Source organism: Tursiops truncatus, chromosome X (genome assembly GCF_011762595.2).
Source record: "Tursiops truncatus isolate mTurTru1 chromosome X, mTurTru1.mat.Y, whole genome shotgun sequence".
NCBI lineage: Eukaryota > Metazoa > Chordata > Mammalia > Artiodactyla > Delphinidae > Tursiops > Tursiops truncatus.
This window is the reverse complement of record NC_047055.1, coordinates 86108454-86130428: the sequence shown is the minus strand read 5'-3', so window position 1 is coordinate 86130428 and position 21975 is coordinate 86108454. Positions and strand designations below refer to the sequence as shown.

General features: G+C 39.7%; 1 protein-coding gene across 5 annotated transcripts in view; it reads left to right on the top strand.

The window, feature by feature from the left end:
- CLCN5 (chloride voltage-gated channel 5) overlaps window positions 1–21975 on the top strand; it is a 159735-nt gene that overhangs the window by 125134 nt on the left and 12626 nt on the right. For 3 of the 5 annotated variants that reach the window (XR_004524438.2, XM_033849402.2, XM_019943636.3), the window contains 7 exons: window positions 7314–7465; window positions 10084–10183; window positions 13578–13765; window positions 16481–16603; window positions 17803–18009; window positions 20841–20921; window positions 21152–21694. Coding sequence is in view for 4 of the 5 variants with exons in the window: in XM_033849402.2 (XP_033705293.1) it covers window positions 7314–7465; window positions 10084–10183; window positions 13578–13765; window positions 16481–16603; window positions 17803–18009; window positions 20841–20921; window positions 21152–21694 (1394 nt within the window). In the remaining variant the exon portion in view is untranslated. The remainder of the gene's footprint in view (window positions 1–7313; window positions 7466–10083; window positions 10184–13577; window positions 13766–16480; window positions 16604–17802; window positions 18010–20840; window positions 20922–21151; window positions 21695–21975) is intronic. The other 2 variants (XM_033849403.2, XM_073799514.1) reach the window with 2 other exon arrangements.

Below are 21975 nucleotides of genomic sequence, written 5' to 3'. Positions count from 1 at the left end.
CGGTAAGTGGGGAAGCAAAATGGAGGCACAAGTTGATATATAGAAAGGTCCTAAAAATGTTGACTAATTATTGGGGCTTCAACTGTAATGTATTCTCAAACGTAGAGATGAATGGAATGTGAAAGGGTTCATGGCTTATTGGGAGATCTGGAATGGATGAACCAGTACAAGAAGGGAAAAGGGTGCAGGTATGGAAGTGAGAAGTGGCTCATAATAGACCCTTAGTACTTGCTGTTGAATGAAGGTACAGTTTAAAAGATTGCAGGATGAATATCTGCTGATGTGTGCTAGGTCGAGTGTTGACTTTTTTGTACACGTGCTTTTAGCCTTGCAAAAATACAATATATCCCTGTAAAAACTGAAATACATTCTAAAAATGGAACTATTTTCAAGTCCTGTGATACGTACCAATAGCCCTGCTCCATTTCTTTGAGTGCTTATTTCTTTCTTTAGGCTGCTGCCAATAAGTGAGCCCTCATGCAGCTGTGGTTATCGCTAAAGCAGTACTTCAGGGTGCAGGAGGTTTCCTTCTATCCTCTTTCCCCTTGTGTCTTTGTTAGTGTTTAACTAATTCACTTAATCAGTTACTGTTCAGCTCCCCAGGGAAATGTCTAATGGCATATTGGTTAGGGATTGAAATAAACATTATTCTCAAATTGGAGTTTCTTTTCTTGTATTTTAAGGGGTTTTCCAGTTTTAAGCATCATGTGATTTTTAGAAAAAAATTAGAAAGTGGTTTCCATAAAGGAAAATGAGCTAAATACATTCATTTATATGCCTCCTCATTCAAGCAGTGTGCTTTTAAACACCCATTAATTAAGTTTTTAGACCTAAGTGTAACTTACCGGGAAAGCTGTTTCAAGGTTGACTTATTTTTCTGACTTGTTTTTTGTACGTTTTTTCCCAGACTCAAGCAATCCAGGTTAGCTCTTGGGTGACTTTTATCATTTAAGAGCTAGATGTACTTTAACCTGAATCATTTTCCTGCTAGAGCATTAAATCATTTTAAATATAACTTACTTTGAAGGGCACACTATGCCTTCAAAAACCTAAGTTTTACTTTTTTTTTTTTGTATAGAGGCAAGAATCTAGAGTTGCCTAATAAGCACCCCAATCTGATATTTAGGGTCGTTGTTTAATTTTACTCTTCTTCCCTTGGTAGAGTATTTACACACCAGAAGCTTAAATCTTTTAATTCCTTTTTTTTTTTTTTTTTTTGGTACGCGGGCCTCTCACTGTTGTGGCCTCTCCTGTTGCGGAGCGCAGGCTCAGCGGCCATGGCTCACGGGTCCAGCCGCTCCGTGGCATGTGGGATCTTCCCGGACAGGGGCACAAACCCGTGTCCCCTGCATCGGCAGGCGGACTCTCAACCACTGCGCCACCAGGGAAGCCCGCCTTTTGTGTTTTACTACTCTCTTTGTACCTCAGTAGTTGGTCCTGAATGGAATAATCTCTACTGCCATTCCTGACAACTTAGTTTTATGACATTAATATTTCTTTCTGCTAAGTAATAAAAATGCTAAGAAAAGAAACCAATTGGATGTGGAATAAGACCCACAGCTTAAGCTGTTTGTCATCAAGTCAGATATAGATACCTCTGTGAAAGAGTGCAAACAGTTTCATCCCTCTCATTGGTAAAACCTTAAAAAATTAGCAGTGTCATTGTCATCATCCTTATTATACATTTAAAAATATTTTTTTCCAAAGTGGTTGGAAAAATATTTCAAAATCTTTTTTTTAAACAACACTGCTCTCTTTTGTAAAAATTTACTTATTTAAAAAAATAAAATAATTTTTTCCTATTCTAAAAATTATAATGAATATCTTACAATTCCTAGTCCACACTTGTGCCAAATGCTCATTAAGTGGTCTTCCTATGTTGAAAGTTTTAAAAACATTGTTGTACGAGCCACTAACGTGTTAGAAACAGAAAATGATCTGATCAGATCTGTGTTCCACAAAGATAACTCTGTTTGTCCCCAAATATTAACTTTATCATTGTGGTTTTATCATAGGATGCATTAAAAATTGGTAAGCATTTCTTTCTCTTATTTCCATAATAATATGTTGACCTGGCAGTCTGTATAAAGAAACATGTGCTAGAGATTACAAATTTGGCAGAGAAGGGAATAGAGGGGTAGAAAAGAGTAAAAGAAATATGTCAAATTCTGAATACCAGTGCCTCATTTCTTTTTTTTTTAAATTGAAGTATAGTTGATTTACGATGTTGTGTTAGTTTCTAGTGTACAGCAAAGTGATTCATATATATTTTGGGGGGGATGGGAGAGAATTTTACTACATTCACCAAGTTAAAGGACAAGAACATACTGTAAACACAACTTAAAACAATTTAGAATCATAAGCAAAAAGTGAGGTAGACTGACTACTAAAATTCACCAAATTTTGGTTAAGAAAATTTTACAATAATGAAGTAACACAGGTGCCTCCTTTTCTAAAAAATCACAAAAAGCAATTGCATAAATTACAGCCAAAAAAATACAACAATTCTCATTGTAATTTTAGTGTGTGTGTGTGTGTGTGTATTCCTTTTCAGATTCTTTTCCCTTATAGGTTATTACAAAATATTGAGTATAGTTCCCTGTGCTACACAGTAAGTCCGTGTTGGTTATCAATTTTATATATAGTAATGTGTATCTGCTAATCCCAAACTCCTAATTTATCCCCCTCTCCTTCCCCTTTAGTAACCATAAGTTTGTTTTCTATGTCTGTGAGTCTGTTTTAATTTTGTAAATAAATTCATTTGTATCATTTTTTAGATTCCACATATAAGTGATATCATATGCTATTTGTCTTTCTCTGAGTTACTTCACTTAGTCTGATAATCTCTAGGTCCACCCACGTTGCTACAAATCCAGTGCCTCATTTCTTAATCTGAATTGTAATTAAATCTCATTTTAGTATGAGGACTGTGTCATGGCTATCAGCCCTCTAATTTTCAAAAGAGGTAAATTTACATGGAATAAAAAAGTTCCTCCCCTAGAAGCACTGATGGAGTATTTGAAAAACACATGAACTTTCATCAGAAGTTATTGACATGGTACTGGTTATGCAATCCAATCACTGTACATTGAAGAACTACACACTTTTTAAGTACCAAAAAGATAGTATCTTAAAGTATAAAATAATCTAAAAAGATAATGTAAATCTTATTAAAGTAAGTTAATTCTGTAGTGGTCTTCAGATACTATAGGCAGAATCCTATTGAGTAAAGAATAACTTTGAAGGAGGCTTGTGAGGTTGGCCCTGTCATCCTCTCTAAGTAAGATACACATACTTTTCTAAAAGTGTAATTGTATAAGACAGTCACACTTGGGCCATAGGTTTTGCTTTTTAAGCTTTTTAGTTCTTTGCCACAATACTTTCCATTGCCACTTCATTTTACTTCTCATTAGTGCTAGGTTAGTTCATCAAGAGACTGAGATATCATCATATATGGTGATATATGATGGATGGACCAAAAGCATACAGGTTCCATGAAGCGCCTCACATTTCCTAAGGTTTTGTTGTACTGACATTTCAGGATGCATTGGGCGTTAAGAACTGATGAGAGTAATCACAACATTTGAAAGCCCTACATTCAGGTCTGATTATTGGAGCACACTGACTAGATTAATGTTCAACAGTGGCTGTTCTGTGGATTCACGTAAGGAGTTCGGAGATGGCAGGTTTTTTCTTTTCTTTTTTCCAGTTCTATTGAGAAATAATTGACATACATCACTGTATAAGTTTAAGGCATACAGCAGGATGCTTTGATTTACATATATTGTGAAATGATTACCACAGTAGGTTCAGCTAACATCCATCTTCTCATATAGATACAATAAAAGGAAAAGAAAGAAAAGGAAAAAGTTTTCTCCTTGTGATGAGAACTCTTAGGATTTACTCTCTTAACAACTTTCCTATATATCATACAGCAGTGGTAGGTATAGTGAGAGATGGCAATTTCATTCTTCTTTACTGGACTAGCCTTACTGCACAGTTTATTAAAACCTGCTTAAAAATAGCCTTTGGAATAAGACAAGAGAAGGGAAAGCCTTTGAAACAATGCAACTGTAGTAGTGAATTAATTTTCATGGCTGAAATAGCTGCTTTTACTCAGGTTGGATTAATGAGATCAGACTTGATGTTGCTTTCTAGGTAGAGCACTACCACTAACACGCCTCATTTTCTCGACTGCTTTCTGAGTTTTCAAAGTTACTAGGTGGTATTAAAGAACTGACTTTGTATAGTAAGTTCATATATGGTTCAGTTTTTCATAATTTTCTCTATGATGTGTGCAGAGAAAGACATAAAACATGTGTGTACAGTTTAAAGAATAATTATAATGTGAATACTCAGGTAACCCCTGCCCGGATTAAGAAAAATTGCCAGCCTTCCAGAAGCCCCACCCTCATCATGTGCTCCATCCAGATGGCGACCCCCTCTCTCCTCTGGTTTTACTCCTGGCTTTATTGTCTTTACTTCTGTCATTTTCTTGCTTCTCTTTGGAATGTAGTCACTTACATTTGTGTCCTAAAATGATATAATTTAGGTTTGGCTGACTTTGAACTTACATGAATAGAATCATATTATGTGCTCTCTTGTGTCCAGCATCTGTCACTCATTTCACTTATTTAGCTTGTTACATTTGTGAGATTTTATCTGTTATTGGTATCCAGTGCCCTTTTTTAAAAAGCCTTTCTATATTTGCCTGTCTCCCCTGCCTCGTTTTTTTTTTTTAAACTTAGGGTCTCTGTAACTCTAAATGCTTTCCGATATTTCTACTTTGCCTTCATAGATTTCCTGCTAAATGAGGTCTGAAAACTAAAACTTCTGGATCCCAGTTTTCTGAACTGACCTGACTGCCCCAAGTTTGATGACATTTGTTTAGATGAGACTACATCTTTAAGGCTTCTGTGCTCGGTTAAAAATCTTCCTTTCTCCAAGGCTGGTCCAAGGGTCTGGTCACGTGATTCCAACGGTGACATCACATTCTGACCGCCAGGGAACACTGGTGGTTCTTTAGGTGGCGTTTGTTCCTGTGAAAGGCAGAGAATGCAGCAAGTGCCCTTCTAAAGCAGTTCAGACAGGGGCTCCTTCTGTAAAAGCTCCTCAACCTAAATGAGCAAATGCGGGCTGCCAAGGTTATTTCTTCCTTGAGGCAGAAAAAAAGAAAGCTGTGATTGAAGGTAAGCAGACTTGAGCCTGGCCAAGGACCGAAGCGTGACCCCAGGGAGAAGGGGATCTGGAGAATCACAAGCAGTCTGTTGTGGGATTCTAATCACTGCCTGCTCTTTTAGAGCTGCCTGACAATTTGCATTTATAATAGGAGACTATCTACAAAGAAGGATGATGCAGTGCTCATGTTACCTAGTGATGTAATAGGGTTTTTTCTTTCCTGTTAGGAAGCTTGTTGCAGATCTTCATTTTGTCTTAATATTCTTCCAGCTGGGGGCCTCATTTGATATACAGCGTAACGTTAGGTAACTATTGGGTGCTTTTAAAAATCAGTTTCACAAAATCCTTTGAAAATTTCTCCTGAAAGGAGCACACTTAAACCAGACCAAATTCAATTGAAGCATTAACCTGCTTTAAAAAGTCAGTTTCTGGTTGGTTGGTGTCCTGTGTTCATGTCAGCGTTTGTCTTGAGAATTGAAACAGCTTGGTTCCCCCCTGCCCCACATACTTTAGTCTCTTTCTGCCCTCATTTCCCGGTTGGCTGTTTCCCTCCAAGCTCTCAAACAACGCACCAGCATTAATCTTTATCAGTATGCCACTGACATGATAGGAAATGCAGCCAACCATTTTATGGCCAGGTATGCTTGAAGATATGGAAAGGACTTTGGTTAGGGGTTTTAAGATTAACTTGTTCATCTCCTCCACTCCACCCTCACCCCACCCCCACCCTTATTATGATTTGGATTCTGCAGAGCTTTTCCTTTCATGTGTGTGTGTTGCTTGGGAAAGGTACGCTGAACTAGGTATTCAGGAGACTTAGACTTTGTAAACCAGGTGCAACTTGGGTGTTAATTCAAACTTATCCTTTGAGGGTGCTCAAGTTTGTCTATTAGGAGTTTAGAGTGAAGGTGGGGGTATGGATGGGGGAAGAGGGGGTCAGCTCAGGCCCACTTTGGCCTTCTTCACAGAGGGATTCATCACCAAACAGTCTCGCTAGAACTTTGTCCCTGCCAAGGTTGATGCTGCAAATGTGAGCTGTGGCTGGTTGAGTTCATTGATGGCATTACTCTGCATTTTTCCTCATTGTGCATTTGCATGCATTCCTGAATACGGTTTTACATTTTGTGTTTAATAGTGAAATCTTGTTTCACCAGAGGATTGTGGAAATATTTTGAAGAAGTTTGTTAAGCAATACTAAGGAACCTTGTGTAAGTGCAACTTCTGAGTTTGAACACTCCTCCCTCATCCCAACTGTTCATCAAACAAACATGGGTTCAGCTGATATTTATTGGGTCGTAGCCATGTGCTAGACACTGGAGAAGGCAATGGTAAATCAGATAATAGGGCTACCCTCAAAGAGCTTATAGTCTAGAAAAGAAGATAAAGCATTTGCTTAAGTAATTGTAGTAGAAGTGCTAAAAACGAAGCAGGTGAAGGACTGTGATTGTTGGCCAAAAGGATATGTTTCTTCCAGTTGAAGGATCAGGGAGGGACGTGTCATCTCTGAGCCATGCACTTTTTTAAAAATCTCTACTTGGAAATCTTAGACTGTCCTGGTATACTCAGTAAAAGTTTCCACAAACCCATGGCATCAGGAATCAAAGTCTTATAACTATGGAAGGGAAATATGTACATTCCAGCCAGCTTAACTCTAGAAGAGACCTACGTGCTTTCTTTGGAGTCCCCACTCAGGCAAAAGCCACCTCTGAGGATGGAATTACTGCCTTATAAATGTAAAATGGTTTCTGACTTGATTTGTCTGCAAAGACCTTTGACCCTTTTGTCTTCATCCTAGAACAGAAACTGAAATACCTAAGCTGCTGCAAGCTCCTGTTTTTTGTTTCACAAATCCTTTCCCACTGAACTTCAACCCCTGTCAATTCTCCCTTTGTACTGTGGCTCTCATACGTCCCTTTCCATTCACACTGCCTCGAGATGCTCATCGTTTTGTGCCTAAGCCACAGAAACTTCTGAATGTGATGGATGTTCCGACCAGGTGATTATTCTGCTTTATCAGCACACCCTAACAGCAGTCATCTGATAGTTTAAGGGCTCACCTCTTGGTGCTCAGAAAAGAGGTATTAAAAATGTCCAGAGTGTCTGAAGTACTAATGTCTGTTTTCTGTTCAATCCAGAGGACAAGTCATACAATGGTGGAGGAATAGGTTCTTCAAATAGGATGATGGACTTCTTGGAGGAGCCAATCCCTGGTGTGGGGACCTATGATGATTTCAATACAATTGATTGGGTGAGAGAGAAGTCTCGAGACCGGGATAGGCACCGAGAGGTAAGACGAAAGGATGCTTTGTGAGTGAGTGTTAGGAAACTTCAGGAGAAGAAGTTGAAGATATAGATTCTTTATATGTATTCTTTCCCTCAACACTGGATGTGGCTGAATCTGTTTTCTGTTGGACTTGTAGGGTTTTATTTTTAATATATTTTTATTTTTAAGGTATCTTGTATATGATTTTGAAAAGAATTTATATTTAATGGTGATTTATCTCCCGATAGTAAGTGGTTGAAAAGGATCCTTGGGTATAAATGCCTGTGCAGAGAGGTGAAAACAAAGTTGGTGGGAGGAACCAAATTAAATTTCAAAGATCTTCCTTCCCCATCTCATCTCTCTTTTATGGTTTTCCCTTGAAGCAGGATTTTTACACCTAAGAAAAGTAAATGGGCTCTTTTTAAAGGAATAAAAGAAAAAAAATCTCAGAGCTGTAGTGTTTACTGAAGCTTACAGGGTAAACCCGTGATTATAGCTCTTGTACAACCATAAAACCAAAGCAAATGTACGCATTCAACTCACACAAAACCACAAGACCAATCAAATTCAAATCAATGACATTAATATGATAGGTGATAGATGGTACTTATAGCTATGGCCCAGTTTGTTTTGAATATGACAAGAGAGTCTCCCTACTTTTCTCTTTTCAAAGTACTGTGAAAACTTTTCAGAGCAGTCCACCAAGGTCATTTGCCTTTAACTTATTGCTGTGTATCATTTAAATCAGGGAATCACAATTTCTAGTTTGTGTCAGGAGCACATAGAGCGCTTATTCAAAAGGTAGGGCCCCAGCCCCAGTCATCCTGATTCAGTAGGGAACATTTCTTCAGCCAACAGTAAGTATGATTATTTTTTCTTCCTTACTATTTCTGCTTTGATTCCAAATTTAAAATTCGATTTTTAAGTTGACTCCATTTTCTCCTAAATTCATGATTTCCTCCTCTTAGACCTGAGTGAATCTCCTGAGCAGTCAGGTTCAGATCACTTTTCATTCCTTTCCGAGCTCCTGACTGGCTTTCTCAAGACCACCTAAACCCAGGAGTCAGGTTGTCCCAGGTACAGGTTTTGAGAAATTTCTTTGTAGTCCTTGGATTTGTCATAATCCCATAGAGTTTTCTTCTCCTAACTCAAAAAGGTGATCTCTGTAAAACATTCATTTTTTTTTATAAGATTCCTGCTATTTTGGAACATACACACATATGCTTTCTGTTATATCAATTCATCAGGCAGCCTTTAAAATATAGAATCTTACGGCTTTAGAATTTTTGCTATCTGTATTCAGAGTTCAGTTTGTCACCATTTGCTTATTCAACATGTTACTCAGATTGTGAAAGCCACCTGTGATATGACAAGGGCACATTTCCCGTTATATCAAAATGGTTGCATCTGAGGCACATTATATCAGCTAATAATAATTTAAAATCAATTAAAATGTGTTTCTCAAATGTTCAAAGGTGACCTTTTTTAGCATTAACTGTTCATCATCTGAATGGAAACAGTGTCATAGGGAAAAGTATCACCTCATCTACTTTCAGCACTTAAATTGGAAACTTAAAGTCATAAGTCAAAATGAAATTTTAAACTGCTTTTAAAATTTTATAGTAATTTATTACTTGTGATGTTACTGCAGATCAAGATGGGTAGCTAACTTACACTTTCAAAGATAAGAAATAGAGGTACAGGGCTTCCCTGGTGGCGCAGTGGTTGAGAGTCCACCTGCCAATGCAGGGGACATGGGTTCGAGCCCCAGTCCAGGAAGATCCCACATGCCGCGGAGCAGCTGGGCCCATGAGCCTGTGCGTCCGGAGCCCATGGCTGCTGATCCTGCGCGTCCGGAGCCTGTGCTCCGCAAGGGGAGAGGCCACAACAGTGAGAGGCCCACGTACCGCCAAAAAAAAAAAAAAAGAAAAAGAAAAAAAAGAAACAGGTACAGAGAAGGGGGAAGCACTAATGACAAAGCTGTTAGAATGCTTGGTTTTGAAGTGTGGGCACTGAAGGGTTAAATTAACAAGGCTAGGACCTAAAAGGTAAAAGTTTCTGCACCTCTTGAAAGCTGCAGATATTCCCAGCAGGTTTTTGAAAATGAAAGAGATCATCCCTGATATCATTTAACATCTGTGATCACTGTACAGTAAGAGGTTTGTGGTATCAAGTCTTGGAATTTGCCTGACCTGAAGCACAGCCCCAGGTAGAAAACCACAAATTGTACTTTTAACCCCTCAAATAAGCCCGTGTTTGTTTATTCTTTGAAAAACAATCAAACTATTTGCTGTGAGTCAAGAGACCATCTTTGGACTATCTGATGTCCAGGCTAGAAAGAGACCGCTGCAATAAGCAAAACAGATTGATGTTATAAGAATTTAGCAGCTAATAGGGAAGTCCTGAATAAGGTACTTGCAGACATTGCAATACTGGAGATGAAGGTGGGTTCAGTAAGACAGGGTTCAATAAAGCTCAAAGTTCGCGGTGGCGTTGGTTCAGCCAAAGATTTGAGAAGTAACTCTAAATTGGAATCTATTTCCAATGAATAGGTTTGTCTTTGTGTTTCTTTATCGCACATTTTGAGGTAAAAAAGCAAGAGTGTGTGTAGAATGTATCAATGTTTTCTCATCTCTCCCTAGATTACCAATAAAAGCAAGGAGTCAACATGGGCCTTAATTCACAGTGTGAGCGATGCTTTTTCTGGCTGGTTGTTGATGCTACTTATTGGGCTTTTATCAGGTATGGTAAACCATGTGAGCTTTCTAAACAAATCTCCTAAAATTGTGGTGTGCCCCTCTCCCAAGTCATGAACTGAATTGAATACTGTGCTTTACTGTTTTCCTACATGAACGGAATTGTTTGTGGACCTTTGGGAAGCTTGATGTCCCCGTCTATAAAGAGGTAGTAATACCTCATCTCCTTCCTTAAATAAATGAGGTTAAATGAGGAAATGCATTTAAGTGCATTTGTATGCTATAAAATATTGTATCCATTTAAAGGTGCTGTTAGTACTGCCTTTTGGTGCTTGTCTTGAGGAAGAACCTTTCTATTAGAGACAGGGTTTTCTTTTTTTGTTTTTTGTTTTTGTTTTTTTGCCGTGCTGCGTGGCTTGCAGAATCTTGATCCCCGACCAGGGATTGAACCCGTGCCCTAGCAGTGAAAGCACTGAGTCCTAACCACTGGACAGCCAGAGAATTCCCCCCCTTTTTTTTTAACATGTTAGTAAGCATGGGGTTTAGGAAAGAACATGTAGAAGAGGACTTCCTGAGAGATTTTTGTAGCTATTTCTTAAATATCTGCTCTCTCATTTGGGAGTAAAGAAAAGCATGTAAGATATGGCTCATACCCTTAGGGGGCCTAAATTCTTACTCTTTCATGGTGACCGAGGACTGGGATGGTACCACCTTTTCCTATCTTCTCCATCAACCTTCTAAGCCACTCCAAATAATATATAATCTTAAACACGAATAGCACACTTGCTATGCAATACAGCTTTAAAGCAGGTTCCCAAGCAGGCTTCCCCTCCCATGGGGAAAGCAGAAAGCCAAGAATACCAGGCAGAGATGCTGAGACTTATATCCTTGTGGCATTAGAAGATGGGCCTAGGAAGATTTAGAATATTGAGCTAAAATAAAAGGTGGGAAATTGGATGGCGGTTGGGATGGAATGGTAGTTAATAGCACAGGCTCTAGTTTATGGCTACCTGGATTTGAATCCCAGCCCCACCGCTTGCTAGTTTTGTGACTTCAGGCAAGTTTCTTAACCCTTGGAAGTTTTAGTTTACTGACTTGTAAAATGGGGATAAGAGTACCTATATTACAAGTTTGTTGCGAGAATTGAATGAAATACAGCGATACAGCACTCAACACAGCGCCCAGTTGTTCACAATGCTGCTGTTACCTAGAGATAATTCATGAGCCATGGAGTATAAAATGATCGCAGCAAATGAGAAATGGTTCATCCATAGCAGAGTTTTCTAAGATTATCTGGGCCAGGGGTCAGCAAGCCTTTTCTGTAAAGGGCCAGATAGTAAATATTTTAGGATTTGTGGGCCAAATTGTCTGTATAGAAAGAATGTAGCCATAGAAAGTAGGAAAATAAACTCGCTGGACTGTGACCAAGAAAAACTCTATTTAAAAACACAGAGGCAGATTTGACCCTCGGGCCATAGTTTGCCAACCCATGGTCTAGGGTGTTAATGCTGTCCCTTTTCTGGCTCGCACAGAAGAGAGACGTGGTCTGGACAATTTAGAGCTGGCTCATAATAGACTGAGTGGTCTGTAATGTCGAGTATTGCACAGAAGCTGCCAAGAAGGAAGGGGACTGAGAAAAGGTTATGTAGTTTAGCAGTTAGGAGGATACCAGTGACCTTGAAAAAGCATCTCAGATAAATATTAGGAGCCAGATTTCTTTTTTTTTTTTCTTGGCTGCGCTACGCGGCTTACAGAATCTTAGTTCCCCTACCAGGGATCGAACCCAGGCCCCTGCAGTGAAAGCACTGAGTCCTAACCACTGGATCACCAGGGAGTACCCAGGAACCAGATTGCAAGGGAAGGCAACCATTGTAGAAGTTTTGGGGATACTGGGTAGTCACTGGAAGGAGAGAAGGGACAGAAGCTTGAAATGGTAGCATAGACAAGGGGAAGCATTTCATTCTTTAGGGTAGGGGAAACCTGCTAATATTTGTAACCAGGGAGGAAAGAGCCAATTGGGAAAAGAAGGAGAAGGAGATGTAGACGGGAAGATAGGATGAAGGGTACCAGTGTTAGGTAGAATAAGACATGCACACGTGAAACAACCAGAGAATTAACCAAACTCTTTAACATCGTGTTAGTTTTCTGAATCCAGGCAATAAGTGCAATAGGAGTTAGAAGGAAGAGACAGCGGGAACTGGAGCGGCCAAGAGTAGGTGTCAAACAATTTGTTAGATTTGACTAGGTTATTCAAATATGTAAATAACTAAGAGAGTGTGTTAACACTCTTAGCGCCTACCAAAACATACACATGACATGGCCTCCAGCCTGTTGGAACGTAGGCGTAATATCCTCAACTTTTTAATGTATATCTTGTCACTAGGTGGTCAGTGAATATTTTTCTTTCCCTCATACACACAGGGTATTTTGTTTTTAAGCATTGGAGAGCAACAATAGAAGCAGTGTGTCAGAATGCAGGAACAGTCTGGGAATTCAGGGGCTGTGAATTTTATGATGTCTTTGCTATTTCCCTAAAGCACGATTCTAGACCATTTAATTTCTTTATGCCAGCGTTTCTTCATCTGGACAGCAGAAATGATGAGAAGGGCAGAATTGAAAGTACTATAACTATCTTAACCCTATCAGTCTATTAGCCGCAGTGCATTAGTCCCCATTCATTTTCTCATAATTTTCTTTGAGGAACGTTCTGTATAAAATATTATTTGTTCCTTGTCACTAAGAAAACTTCAGAATGTTCACATCCTAGGCTCAGGAGGCTTCAACCTACCTACAGCTTCATCTAATCTTCCATGTACATCACAGTTTGTGCTTTTATAACTTCAGTTCCCTTAGCCTAGAATGCCTTCCTGCCACCACTCAAATTCCCTCGCTGCTGGAGCCAAATCGGTGTGGAGACTGAGCCCTTTTCCTCATAGTGTTCATCAACTGCCCTTGGCAAGCCATCTCAAATAAATATCATATAATATTCTTCAACGTGGGCAATTCACATTTTCTCAGTTTTATGTATAAAGTGAGAATAAAATAAACTTTAAGAAACTTGACCGTCTTTATGGATCAGTATTCATCAACTCTAAGTCAAAGCAGAGTCTTTGCCGGGGAAGCAGCTAAAAGTCAAATCCACTCGCCCCCTGCTCCCACCCCACCACTTTGCTCTCCTCTAAGTTTCCCATATACAATAAAGATCCTGCACACACAGTGTTTAATGCAGACAATGTTGTTGTTGTTATTTTTTCCCCTCTTGAACAGGCATTTAATAACAGGTAAAATCCATTAGAGATAAAAGGTGAAAAGCAAGCAGACAGACAATCAGAAGGAGGTTGCAGATGGAATGAGAAAGTATATACTTGTCCATTATTTTGATTCCTTTTCCCTTATTTTCTCTGACAACTGTGGCCTTTCCTTCCCTCCCCTCAAATCAGGTTCCCTAGCTGGCTTGATAGACATCTCCGCTCATTGGATGACAGACTTAAAAGAAGGTATATGCACAGGGGGAATCTGGTTTAACCATGAACACTGTTGCTGGAACTCCCAGCACGTCACCTTTGAAGACAGAGACAAATGCCCAGAGTGGAATAGCTGGTCCCAGCTTATCATCAGCACGAATGAGGTAACACGTAGTGACGATTTCTGAACCACTGATTTAATTATTCTTACATTTACTTCATTTCTTATACTGTCCCTGTGGCAAACGTGGAAGCTTCCTTTATTTTCCTTTTCATGAAAAGGGGAACCAGTGCCAGCTGCCTTTCTCTGTGGTTTAAGTGCAGTCCTATTTCTATCTCTTCTGACATGTGGAGTTTTTTGATGCTTACACAACAACTTAAAATGTTTTGCTTGTTTTAAACAAGCCTGATGTTTCTTCTTAGTTGTTAGTACACCGTGTGACTGAATCTTTCTCTAGCTATTTCCGTAGAAATGTCAGAGTCAGCCAACAGGTAAGCTATAATTTCTAACAAAGGATGGAATGGGTTAAAAATGTGTTTAAGCGATTTTTCCCTGAGCATTGCATTAGAACATTAAAAAAATTATGATACATTCCATAGCAAAGTAACAGAAACCCAGGGATAAAATTGCCCATACATTTTGAGATTAAAATGTTCATTTGTCATTGTCTTTTAGCGTATCTTTTTGGATGTAAAAGTAATTTTGTTTTTTGGTTCCTTACCTTTCTCTTACCATTTGGTTTGTATGTTAGATCTCTCCTACTAAACACGAAAGCACACAAAACAACTCTCAACTCCCAATTCCACTCTGGCTTCCACCAACTAAAACAGGTACTATCTCAGCTCACTCCTCATCTACTCTGTTGGTAAAGTGAGGGGGACAAGACTAGGATGTTTGTTTGTACTTTTAAAATTTATTTTCGTACCTATCTTGGTCCACAAACAATTTGAAATGGCACACACCCCCACAGATTCAGTGAAGGTAAGAGAAGGATAAGAAAATAATAAAGTCAGAAATAAGAGTGTTTATGTACATATATCTGACTGTGCATATTGGCTTGGGTTAGCTACATACTATATGTGTGAGAGGGTTTAAGTCTGTGCTTCTCAGACTGGGGTTAGGTCAGCGTACCAGAGGGTATGTGAAACCTCAGGATACATGCTATGTGCTTTCCCAGAATATCAGTTTTTCCTGATCAGTATTTGGAAGAAAATTTTTTTCAAAAATTAAATGTAAACAATCATTAAAAAGGAATGCAAAAGTCCTATGTTTAAGATAAAACAGAATATCTATTTCAGCTCTGCTCTGGGTACCCCACCCCCTATCCTCTCTCCTAGATTAGGAGTATGTACTTGGGTTGAAAAGTTTGAGAAGCTCCGGATTTAGGGTGAGTCTGTGTGTGTGTGTGTGTGTGTGTGTGTGTGTGTGTGTGTGTGTGTGTGTGTGTGTATAGTTCTCCACAGTTTTAGCACATGTGTAGATTTGTGTAGCCACCACCACAATCAAGATGTAGAACTACTGTTCCATCACAACAAGGCTCCCCCATGCTACTCCTTGAGAGCTGTGTGCATGCGTTTAAGTGTTCCAACCATAACTTTCAAACTGGAGCCAGAGATTTGCACAAGTGACAACTTTCTCTGGCCCTCCTTTTAATGAATGAAATTCTTGCCTGGGGAAAGAGTCTTCTAGGTTTTAAGAAGAGTTCTCCTGCCAAGAACTTGACCTCCTGGTCTCTGCCTCTAGTCAGTTTCAGCTACTTCCTCTTTCCCTCCCTTTTCCTCTTTGTCTCCTACTTCTAGAGTATTCTTCCTCCCTAGCTACATTCTAAAGGCCAAGAGAGCAATTATTTGTTCCTCTGAGGGACTAAAATAATGGGAAACCTGTGTCAAAATTATAACTCAGAAAAAACCTGAGCATTTTGGTTCTCCTTGTCTAGGTCAATGAATTATTTTGATAGTGTTTTAGGTTTTAAAAAGTCGAAAGTCCCTTGAGTTTTGTGTTTCATGTAATTTGAGTGAGTTTCAACTTCAAATGTTTCTATGAGCAAGCATCATCTGGTAGTGTTCAAAATATCTTTTTTTGTAAGGCATAGCTATTTTGCGAGCCCTTTAATGTTGGTGAATGCTTGCTAGTGGTCAAAATTAGATTTCTGGCAGATTTCATTATAATAGGGGGATAGTCTCATAAATATATTCTCTCCATTTTTAAAAATAGCTGTTGCTGTTTTATTCTTTGGGATATCTGGCATCTCACTGATTTTGTTTGATGGTCAGAGCCCAAAACTTTCTACTGCATTTTCTTGTTGCCAGTCAGCAACTACACCTTTGCTACGACAGTGGCAAAATTCTCTCAAAGATGTGGTGGTCTCTACAGAATGTCATTGCTTATTTTAAGAAAAATACCAAAGAATTTTAGATACCCTAACCTATGAGAATTTGACACCAAGGTAGGTAGTAGGCAAGGATGAATTTAATGGAACTCTGGAGCCAGTCTTCACTTCAAATGTGTAGTCAAGGTTCAGCCATTCCAATAAAAGGGCTGTTAAGACTCTTAATGAAATTGACATAGTATCATATATATTTGACTACAAAATCTATCAAAGCACTCATATAGAAAGTGAATTTGCTTCTTCGTTCTTGTCCATCCTTAGAAGGCATTGTCAGTGTCCTCTGGGTGTAACAAAGCCTCTCATTTTCAGTAGCAAGTGGGCTGACAGTTGCTTTGCTGACAGTCTGGGAAGGAACATCTTGAGCAATTTAATGTTGTTTTTTTTTTCTTTCTGACCTCCTCTCCTGAAAACCCATTCCTCAGAAGAGATGCATGCCTCACTGGGGCTGTCTGGGCTAAAACAAGCGTCTTTCTTTTTCCCCTGTTCCAGGGAGCCTTTGCTTACATAGTCAATTACTTCATGTATGTCCTCTGGGCTCTCCTATTTGCCTTCCTTGCCGTATCTCTTGTCAAGGTGTTCGCACCGTACGCCTGTGGCTCCGGAATCCCTGAGGTGAGTCTCTAAAATGGTTTATAAATGGTAACAATAATGAATCCTTTTTAGTTAAAACGATTTAGTATGTATTCCAGCATATACCACAGTTGAATATCAAGCAGGATCAGATCACGAGGCAATCTAGGGCCTCTCTAGATCTTCCCTTCAGTCTCCTCCCAGGCTGGGCTACCTGGACATTAAAGGGAGTTGAGGGACTTCCTGGTGGGGCAGTGGTTAAAAATCCGCCTGCCAATGCAGGGGACACGGGTTTGATCCCTGGTCCGGGAAGATCCCACATGCCACGGAGTAACTAAGCCCGTGTGCCACAACTACTGAGCCTGCATTCTAGAGCCTGAGAGCCACAACTACTGAAGCCTGCGCGCCTAGAGCCCGTGCTCCGCAGCAAGAGAAGCCACTACAATGCGAAGCCTGTGCACCGCAACAAAGAGTAGCCCCTGCTCGCTGCAACTAGAGAAAGCCTGAGCACAGCAACAAAGACCCTACACAGCCATAAATAAATAAATATTTTAAAAATAAATAAAGGAGTTGATTCCTAGCCTCCTCCGGGTTCCTGGTGAACCAGGCCCCTGAAGACCTCCCCGACTCCCTAACCAAGAAGCTCCTAGGGTAGATCCCAGGCTTCTGGTCTGAAAAAATAGTGGTATTGTTAACTTTGTTAGAGCAGAAGAAATAAAACTGTTTTGCTACATTTCCTGCAATATGATTTGGGCTAGAAGGAGGGTGACTAAAACCCTATTTCTAAGTACTTTTGGTTTAGATTGCTTGACAGTGACTGAAACCACAGAGATTTTAGGTTACCTGGATGACCTTGCCCCCTCTCTGTTTCCTGACCAAGTCATAGTTACAGATTCCTTGGTAGAGAATCAGGGCTATACTAGCCTGTAAGGATTAAGTAAGGGAAACACCCTCCCTCTCTGCCGCCCCTTCTCCATACAATGCACTCTCATACTTACAATACTACCTTGCCCAGCTATCACATGGCCAAAAAGAAAAAAAGGAACATGAAAGTTTAAAGAACATTTCTCACTTTCTTGGGCTGTTGGGCTCCCTCCCAAACTGGGATCACTGTGGGTCAAGCATTTATATATCAGTTGTTTTCAAAAGGTGCAGTTTCTATAACGAGGACCAGATTTATAGCTTCTTAGCCTTGTTTCCTTACTTAGTCTGTATTCAATCTCTCTGTGTTTGACCTGCAGATAAAAACTATCTTGAGTGGTTTCATTATTAGGGGCTATCTGGGTAAGTGGACCCTGATTATCAAAACCATAACACTGGTGCTGGCAGTGTCATCTGGCCTGAGCTTGGGCAAAGAGGGCCCCCTAGTGCACGTGGCTTGCTGCTGTGGGAACATCCTGTGCCACTGCTTCAACAAATACAGGAAGAATGAAGCCAAACGCAGAGAGGTAATAACAAACGGCCTTAATAGTCTCTTTTTTGGTGAGAGCATAAATGGTACAACCTTAGGGATGAGAGTTGGGAGATTCTACCAGTGTTAATGCAAATGCCCTTTGACCCAGAAGTTCCACTTCTAGAAATGTATCCTACAGACATCCTACCATGTGTGCACAAAGATGTATAGGGATGGACAGTGAAGCATCTGTCAACATCGTGAAAAACTGAAGCAATCAAAATGTCCATCAATGGGGGACTGATTAAACAATATTCTGTCCATACTCTAGAATACTGTGCAACTGTTAAAAAGAATGAGATAATGCTATGTATACTCACATGGAATGATGGCTATAAAATACCATTAAACTTTTAGAAGCCAATCTCAGAATAATGTGTATAGTAAAAATCAGTTAATGTTTTTGAAAAGTATGTATATATGCACCTAGAAAGAAAATGACTGGAAAGTGGTTTCACCCCAAACTGTTAAAAAATGTCTACCTCTGGTGAGGGGGAAAGTGAGGGAGAAGTAAGGACGTCAACTTTTTATTATGAATAATTCTATACAAGCATGTGCTATTTCTATTACAAAATAAGTACAAAACTAATGGAAGATTATTTTAAAAGAAAGTTGTTTATCCCTGTGAAAGAATATAAAATTCAGCATGTGTTTAAGATGCCAGCTTTTCCATCTTTTATTTCTACCTAACAGGACGCTGCATTGGTTTCTCTCTGTATTGGATCTCTCTCTCCCTTGTCTTCTGGCTCAACCCCGCTAAATTAACCCCGCTGCAGCATCTCTATAGTTGTTCTCGTGTTTATACAGTTGTTAATGTATGTCATTTTGAGGAGGAAGAACATTTTTTTAAAAGTTCCAAGTCATTGGTTACTTTTGTCCTGCTATAATTAAGGATTTAAGAAAATGGTTCTTGCTCTATTTTCCTTGAATTACAAAGAAATCACATATGGAATGGGTCAAGACCAAGGTCATTTCATTGGAAAGGATTTTTCACAAAATTGGAACCTAATGATTTGTTCTGAAAACAAAACAAAACAAAACAAAATTCACCATAACACTCGGAAGGAAACTCAAACATGTTGAAATTTCAAATATGGAATACATTTTGATAGTTCAAGGGGGAAAGTTCCTGGCAGGAGAGGTAGGCTAGCAGGAGAGAGAGGGGGAAATCTGAGTAGGTTGTTTAGCTATCTGTCAAATGTAGAGGGACATAAAGGCAGTATTAAATTAGTGAGGTTGTTAGACAGGAATAATGTATAACAGAAGCTAAAGACATGAAAAAAAAACATTTTAACTGTCAAGAGTAAAGTGTTGATTGTTGCTGGTTTTGCATAGGTAGAGGTAACTTTGAAACTGTAGATTGCTGGTTACTTTCATTCCATAAAAATTGGCATTTTTGTTCAAATAGTTCTTTATAAAATAAGAGAGGAGTTTCATTTGGCTGGTTCTCTGTACAGATGTCATATATATTTCTAACTAAACTCATGAATATTTGAATGTCATTCACTTCCTGTTGCTTATTCAGACTTTGCAGTTATTTTTTCCTGTTGTTCTCACCATCAGCAGTAACCCTTTTATGTCCCAGGGCCTTGTCAAAGTGGCCAGATGGTTGAGAGTAAAATAGAGATTTGAGAAGGTAGGGTGTAGATAGACCCTACTCTACAACATAATATTAAGGCAAATAGGCCACTTCGATTCTTTCTTCTCCCTCATAATTCAACCTAAACAAAGTCACTGAAATCCCCTTTCTCAAGTTCCATGTTAAATGTCCTCATCCTTCTCAGATGAAAGTCATTCTAGCCTTGAATTTCAAAGTCCTCCCCAGCTAGCACCAGAGATCACTCTTCCCCCCCACCCCCTTCATTTTCTTTGGCCATCCTGCACTCCCAGAGAAACCTGCCTATTTCTTTTTGCCAAGAACCATTTTTTCTTCAAAAACTCTTAATTTTATTCAACTTCCTTTTAAAAATAGTTCCTCACTACCACAAATTATATACCACCCCACAGCAACCAGAATCCAATGAAAGGACTTTATGCTTCTATTAATTCTGGTGTGTTTGTCATGCACCTTTTACATACACACGCCAATGCCTATGACATACAAAGATGGTGCTCTCGAAATATCACTTGCTCTCTTTCCCCATCTCCTTGTCCCTTTTAATTTCTCTCTCACAGCTTCTTCCTCTTCCCCTCCCTCCTCACCCTTTTCCTTGCCACACCTAAACACATTTAGGTCTTCTCTTCCTTTCAAAATCTATCCCCAATTTTGCCTCTAGTCGCCCCCCTACTTCTGTTTCCATAGGTCACTAGGCATGGAGTAGGGCACATAGTACAGGAAACTCTAAATACTTATTGTCTGAATATTTTCAACTTCTGACTAGCTGTGAGCCAATCATTACTTCAGTTTTGTATCATTAGAACCTTTAAAATCTCATTTTAAAAGCTTTCCTTTATAAAGAAAGTGCTATGTAAATACATCACTGGAAGTATCTCATTTAGGTGATAAATAGGTCTGCAGACTCAAAATCAGTTACGGAATTGGGAGTGTTGGGGATGGGGGCATAATTTGGGATCAAGTACATGACTAAATTAATTACGAAGGAAGGCCCTCTACATGTACCAGCATGTGAACCATGTGTTCAAAATTCAGCATACAGTGTTTGCTCTCAAAGTAAATATACATTGAACTTCATTTTTGATAAATTGGATATGGAGCATATAAAATTGTTTTTTTATTTAGTAACCACTAACATTCCTTTTTAAAATGTGATTGAAGGTAGGAAAGTGGCCTTGATCTATTCACTAATTTTGGGTTTTGCATCATAGGTCTTGTCAGCTGCAGCTGCAGCCGGTGTATCTGTAGCCTTTGGGGCACCTATTGGCGGAGTATTATTCAGCCTAGAAGAGGTAATACTTTTATCTGTCTGTAGAGCCACGCACATGATTTTGTGCCAGGAATTCTGGCCATTGTCTGTGTACATTGCAGTCCCAAAGTGCTCTGCCCAACTCCAGTGCTTTGCCACGGGGCCAGAGATCTCCAGGCCATTTTCATCCTCAACTCTAATTCCTGCAGCACCAGTTTTCACCCCAGTTTATGCACGTTGACTGAGCTTACTTTCTCATTTTCTCTCTTATAGGTCAGCTACTACTTTCCCCTCAAAACACTGTGGCGTTCGTTTTTTGCTGCTTTAGTGGCAGCATTCACTCTACGCTCCATCAATCCGTTTGGGAACAGCCGCCTGGTTCTATTTTATGTGGAGTTTCACACCCCATGGCATCTCTTTGAGCTCGTGCCCTTCATTCTGTTGGGCATATTTGGTGGTCTGTGGGGAGCTTTGTTTATCCGCACCAATATTGCCTGGTGTCGGAAGCGTAAGACCACCCAGTTGGGCAAGTATCCTGTCATAGAGGTACTCGTCATGACGGCCATCACTGCCATCCTGGCTTTCCCCAATGAGTACACCCGTATGAGCACAAGTGAGCTCATTTCTGAGCTGTTCAATGACTGTGGCCTTCTGGACTCCTCTAAGCTCTGTGATTATGAGAACCGTTTCAACACAAGCAAGGCGGGTGAGCTGCCCGACAGACCAGCTGGTGTGGGAGTCTACAGCGCAATGTGGCAGCTGGCCTTGACACTCATACTGAAAATTGTCATCACTATATTCACTTTTGGCATGAAGGTGAGGAGATTCTTTTGGTCCTTGGTGGATATTTGTGTGGCTGTAAGTTTGGAGGGCAAAGCCAAGATATTGTACGATTCTCATAGTTCGTGTGGTGCATCCAACTTCAAAGACCCAAATCCCTTTTTACCCCCACGTGTTCTCATAACTTCTTAGATGATTGTACCTCTATCTAAAACTGTGCAAGCCCAGTTTTAGGCCAAATGCAAACCTCAGTGATGAGATTTCAAGTAGAAAGATTTTCTCCTTTTCTGTGGAAAACATATTTTGCCTCTCAAAAA